General features: G+C 46.2%; 3 protein-coding genes across 3 annotated transcripts; all 3 read right to left on the bottom strand.

Annotated features, from left to right (window-relative positions):
• Positions 1-227: 227 nt before the first annotated feature.
• BJ212DRAFT_1203113 (major facilitator superfamily domain-containing protein) lies at positions 228-1627 on the bottom strand (the record flags this gene model as incomplete). Its single annotated transcript, XM_041329106.1, has 8 exons — positions 228-307; positions 413-444; positions 500-557; positions 606-798; positions 848-944; positions 1006-1355; positions 1406-1490; positions 1551-1627. Coding segments are annotated over 8 exons (972 nt in total), but the record flags the coding sequence as incomplete, so codon positions are not given.
• Positions 1628-3364: 1737 nt separating this feature from the next.
• On the bottom strand, positions 3365-4767 carry BJ212DRAFT_779530 (uncharacterized protein). Its single transcript, XM_041344059.1, has 9 exons — positions 4760-4767; positions 4349-4705; positions 4190-4286; positions 3949-4141; positions 3842-3899; positions 3760-3791; positions 3689-3706; positions 3572-3639; positions 3365-3503 (listed from the first exon to the last, which is right to left on the bottom strand). Exons 2-9 carry the CDS (start codon positions 4570-4572, stop codon positions 3438-3440), a joined length of 756 nt encoding a protein of 251 aa, XP_041187795.1. The 5' UTR covers positions 4573-4705; positions 4760-4767; the 3' UTR covers positions 3365-3437.
• Positions 4543-5453, bottom strand: BJ212DRAFT_1580520 (uncharacterized protein; the record flags this gene model as incomplete). The annotated part of the gene is made up of 7 exons (XM_041342281.1): positions 4543-4705; positions 4760-4844; positions 4895-4972; positions 5023-5071; positions 5124-5152; positions 5206-5232; positions 5290-5453. Coding segments are annotated over 7 exons (594 nt in total), but the record flags the coding sequence as incomplete, so codon positions are not given.
• Between the last annotated feature and the right edge of the window lie 547 nt (positions 5454-6000).

Below are 6000 nucleotides of genomic sequence, written 5' to 3'. Positions count from 1 at the left end.
AGTCTTGTCTTCCAGTACATGTATATACCGGCCCCAATAAAAGCCCTCGAAGAACAAACAGTTCACCTCGTTTCCGCGCCAAGCTATAGGTATTTTCTGGTCATCTTGGCCGGTATATTATCAAGCGCATCGCCACAAACACCAAACTGCCAACGAGACAGGTGATCTTATGATCACAGGACACAATTTCAGCACAAGGAAGGTCGAGAACGATTGCAACTACTCACCCCACTGAAGAGCGATGGTATCAACCACTTATATTGAGATGAAAGTAAAGCACCTGATATTGGACCACCTGAAAACATTGCTTCAATGGGAAATAAAGACGGCAAAACACTGCTCACTGAGCATTGAACCAAATGCTGAAATTCGCAGTTTGTCAGCAGTCTCGACAGAGCTGACTGATACGCACCGGTGAAGACGAAGCATATGCCCATTCGCGCCCTGCATAGGAGGCTCAACACGATTGACCAGACAGTGTATAATGAAAAAAACCAACCCTAGCTCCGACAGGTCGGGCGTCAACATAGTCACTAGCGGGACCAACACCGCGATATCTTGGATCGTTAGTGCCAGAAATTACACAAGCGGGAGTGTGAACATACAAATTCCAGAAAAGTAGCCATATCCAACGCCTATTACAACCACACTGGATATGTCACTCAGGGCTATCATGGATATGATGAGGATGCTGCATGCGGCAGTGGCTACGATTATCAAGTTCAACAACCCTGTATACGCTGGAATTATTCCTGCTGTGCAACGCCCGACGACACAAGCAGCATTCAAGATCACAAGCTAAATCGGATTGAGAGTCGACGCAGAAAAAGAAAAAGAAAAAACGTACGGAGTAGAACGAAAATTGGACGTCGATCCCATGTTTGATAGAGTCCAGTTGTAAGTAGAATACAGGGAAGTAAAAGCCAATCTGGCACAGCGTGATCCTAGGTGCAATCAGCTCCAAAGACTTCGACTTGGTTTATGCGGATGCCAAAGAGAACTTACCCAGCAGTCATGAGGATGAAGGGAACCTCGCGAGAGCATTTTCGTACCACTGCACTGTAGCTGGTAGTTGGTGTTGACAGTGCTCTCGTGCGCATGGATAAGCAGGCGACCAATAATAGGGCACTAACAAAACCCGCACTGGTACGGACACCTCTCGCAAAGCCAACAGTGCCATTCAAAAGGTGATTCAGCATGATCGGATGAATAATAGCACCCATTGGTGTACCGGACGCGACGAGAGACATCACCAATGTACGTCTTTTGGAGAAGTGCCGAGAGATGACCGCCATGGAGGGACCATACGTTATGCCCATCCCAATCCCAGAAAGGACACCTTGAACCACGAAAATCTAGTCACAGATATAGGTAGCCCACCAATGAGATCAGCGGGGCTACTCACCATATAGAATTGACCAGGCTCAGCGAAGGATAACGCGAACAAGGACAGTGATTGGAGCAAGGACCCCACGATCATCAAATGGTAGCTATCGGCAATCAGCGTGATAAACAACTGACTAAGAACGTCATGAAAAGTTGAAACTTACAACCACCCTCTGTCGTACAGCAGACCAGATATCAAGGTGCAACTGGGTATGAGGAACGCGTTCAATGCACCGATCCATCTGTTGCGCTAACTGAGATCACAAACATCAGAGTAGAAGTACATTCACGTACGATATTGTAGACGGTGGTTCGTTGGCTAGATAAATTCGTGTGTAAAAATCTTCCAAGTTCGTTTGTCAACCATGTACACAACGTATCATGCCACTGCTGTGTACTTACCTTGATAGACTCCAAAAGAGGCAACGTATCTGTTTGAGAAATATTAACCGATGCCTCGATCGAACAAATTTTGGACCGACCCGAGGCCACAAAATTGTATCAGAAATCTAAACATCATAGCGAATGTGAGAGGCAAAACTTGTGAATACCATTCGAAAACATCTTACGATCCAAAAGCAGCTGTCCATGCCAGACGTCCGCCATCTGAAGAGTCAGATTCCGAACACAATATCGAGGGGTCAGAAGACTGCTTGCGTCCCAGCTCTTCCAGAACGTCTAACTTCTCGTTCGTCGTGAGCTCATTGCGAAATCCAGGCCTCCGCCATAGCCGCCATCGAATGAAATATTGGCGAGTAATGCGTTGAACACTAGCAGATGCAGGTATTCAGGATTATAAGGACAATATTGATTGTGACCCTGCAAGAGTGCCGTGCAACCTCATTCTAAAGGGGTTACCTGATAAGACCTGCATTACATCACCGGCAGGCGTTAACAAGTCGTTGACGGCGATCTCAATGCACACATAGAAGAATCCATAGGGTCTTGCAGGGTCCATCCCTGTGATTATGGATACCTGACAGGATTATGACAGCTATTTTGAAGATTGCCGATTGTTCGGCTTGTGTGGCCGACGGCAAATCTAGAGAAAATAAGATCCAATGTTTGCCCTGTCATAAGAGTGACCTGGTGATCAGTTGTACTAGGAGTGAATGCTGACAACTTACTGAAGAAAAATAATGAAGAGAACGTAAATGCTGAAGCGAGGAAATCTACCCATTGAATACCGCAAGGAGATATACGAGCATGCAATATAAGCAATCTATGTAGAAATTGAATCGCAAGCACGCCCTCGATAAGATTTTCCTTGGGGTGAAGTCACCAGCATCGCCTCAATATATCAGTATTAGGATATTTCCTGCCCTTGAGTCGTTCGTAGGCAATTCATACTCATAAGGAAGGCACTCACCTGAAAGGAAGCGCAAGGCAATGCTGCATCTTGCTACGAGATCAGAAATCTAAACACTGCACTGGTAGGCCGTCCCATTCACCGTGATCAAGGTCGACAGAAGTGCGCATTCTCGCACCGCGCTGCTCTAGAGAATAACACAAAGAAATCTGCTCCGACCTCATAATATGACAGTAGCAGCACCCAGCAATGGTCCAGTATCGTTGGAAGACATCAACCATGATATGACTCGTGAGCACAATGGAGCACATCACTTTCGAATGTACAAAGTTCAAACGCACTTCATCGTCGTGCTCGCTGATGGATTGCATATCAGTATTTTGCACCTGTATCAGCAAAGAAAGAATTCAAAACACTTTGAAGGGAGGGGAGCAGAGTCTGCCGTCGTTCAATGCTTCAGTAAAACTTTCACGTGACTGCCCTAACTGTGGCGGTGATTGGCTTGTGTTTTGCCTCATGGTTGTATGATGTCAGTGAAACAGTTTGGTAGCAAATACAGCAACATATAAATATATTGAAACTGCGCGTAGGTATACATTATGCCATCCTGGTGCCACCAACAGCACAAGGATGAGTATGTAGAACAGACAAGTATATATACTGACCCGAAAAAAGCGTACATAGAACACGCGGGAACTTCGCCTAGTTTCCGCGCACTGTGAGTGGCTATAGTGTCTTACATTTACCGTCTGCGGTATATCATCAAGCGCGTCACTACAAGCATGGAACTTCCGACAAATGAGATGAGCTTATTACGGTAGATACAAGTTTCAGTATGGGGCTGCGCAAGTGCAAGAAAAATGCAAAACTACTCACCCCACTGAAGAGCGACGCTAACCACCACCTATACTGGGAAGAAAGCAAAGCTCCTGATATTGGGCCACCTGAAATATTGGTTCAATGGCAAACAAAGACCGGAAAGCAAATACTCACCGAGTAATCCACTAAAGGCTGACCATTCGCGCACTGTCAAGAATTTTGAGACAGAGCTGGATGCTACACACCGGTGAAGGCAAAACATATCCCAAATCGCGCTCTGCGTATGAGGGTCAACATCGCCAGACTATACACGTAGAAGAAGCTAACCCTAGCTCGGACAAGTCAGGCGTGAACATAGTCACCAACGGTACCATCAGCGCGACATCTTGGAAAGTCAGCGCCAGGAATTACACAAGCTGCAGTGCAACACATACAAGCACCAGAAAAGTAGCCGTACACAAGTCCTAACATAACCACACTGACCACGTCACTCAGAGCTATCATGGACATTATGATAGCACTGCATGCGACAGTGGATACGATCGTGAAGTTCAATACCCCCGTATACACTGCAATCATTCCTGCCGTGCAACGGCCAATGACACAGGCAGCATTCATGATTACAAGCTAAATCGCGTTGGAAGTGGACGGCGACGAAGAAAATATCAGACATACGGAATAGAACGAGAAATGGACGTCAATTCCATGTTTGATAGAGTCGAGTTGCAGGTAAAATATAGGGAAGTAATACCCAATCTGAAATATTGTTGCCCTAGGCACGGTCAGCTGTAAATACTTTGAATGGAACTTGCGCAAGCGCCAAAGGTGACATACCCGGCAATTATGAGGATGAAGAAAACATCGCGAAAGCATTTTCGCACAGCTGTACTATAGCTGATGGTCGGTTTCGATGTTGATAGTGCTCTCGTGCGCATGGATAAGCAGGCGATTAGTAAAAGGGCACTAACAAAACCTGCACTGGCACGGACACCTCGCACAAAGCCAACAGTGCCATTCAAAAGGTGATTCAGCATGATCGGATGAATAACGGCACCCATTGGTGAACCGGACTGCGACGAGAGACATTACCAACGTGCGTCTTTTGGAGAAGTGCTGAGAGATGACTGCCATGCAGGGACCATACGTTAGGCCCATCCCAAACCCAGAAAAGACACCTTGAACCATCAAAATCTAGTCGCCACATATAGGTAGACCATCGACGACAAGATTAGCTGTGCTGCTCACCAAGTAAAACTGGCCAGGCTTTGCAAAGGACAGAGCGAACAAGGATAGTGATTGGAGGGCCGACCCCACAATCATCAATTGGTAACTATAAAAAATTAGTGCGAAAAAAGCTACTACCAACATGTGGCAACTTACAACCATCCTCTGTCGTACAGCGGTCCTGAGATCAAGGTGACATTATCTGCCAGGAACGAGGTCAATGCACCAATCCACCTGACAGCGACTGAGACAACAGGCACCAGAGTATAAGTGCATTTACTTACGATATTGCAGATGGTGGTTGGTTGGCCAGGTAAATTCGCGTGTAAAAATCTTAGTTCTTTCGTCAACCATGCATACAATCAATCATTCCAACGCTGCGCACCTTGATACACTCCAAAAGACGATACGTATCTGTCAAAGTGCTGTAAAATATCGTCTCTCTAAGGAACATTGTCAGAACGAACCCAAAACCACAAAACTGTATCAAAAAACTGCCATTGTGAATATGAGATATGCAACTCGCGGGCATCGTTTGAGAAACAATTTACCACCCGAAAGCAGTTGCCCATGCCCAAAATCCGCCATCTGGAGGGTCAGATTCCGAAAAAACTGGCGAGGAATTCGATGAATGCACATGTCCCAGCTCTTCCAGAGCATTTGACTTCTCGTGCGCCACAAGCGCATCACGAATTCTGGGCTGAGCCACAGACATCGAAGGAACTGATTGGCGAGTAAAACAGTATGACAGCGAACGCAGGGCCTGGAGATTATAAGTCAAGCTCGTCTTGCCGTCAACGAAGTCCCCAACCGGAATGACAGGGCCAGATGGAGCTAATGGCTGACTGTCTTCGTGTTCCAGGTGTACTAAAGCCCCTGGCCCTCAGGTACCCGGTGACCTGAGGCAAATACTGATTCGTGGCTAACACCGCATGGGTCTTCATTGTCGTCACTGGAGATATCGACGGATATGAAATAATATGATATATTCGGCTTATCTTTCCTGTGTTTCGAGATTTTCTGTGTGCGCAAAAGTAATTTATGTGGTCAGCGTAGCATTGGTTCGAGCATTGAAATTGATGGGAGGTAGAGGGACCATTGAACTTCTGAGGTTGTCTTCCTTGTTTAAGGTCTGCTGGTGCGACCAGTCTGTCCAGAGTGATATACGAGTCTATTCGAAAACCGCTATTCAGAGCCCACTGCTGCCAAATTTTGACCAATTGCAGACAAAGTAAAATATAGTAGAAAACGAAATTTACAAG

Source organism: Suillus subaureus (genome assembly GCF_016647635.1).
Source record: "Suillus subaureus strain MN1 chromosome Unknown BJ212scaffold_46, whole genome shotgun sequence".
Lineage (NCBI taxonomy): Eukaryota > Fungi > Basidiomycota > Agaricomycetes > Boletales > Suillaceae > Suillus > Suillus subaureus.
The sequence above is the reverse complement of the archived record's forward strand: the minus strand, read 5'-3'. Positions and strand labels throughout refer to the sequence as shown.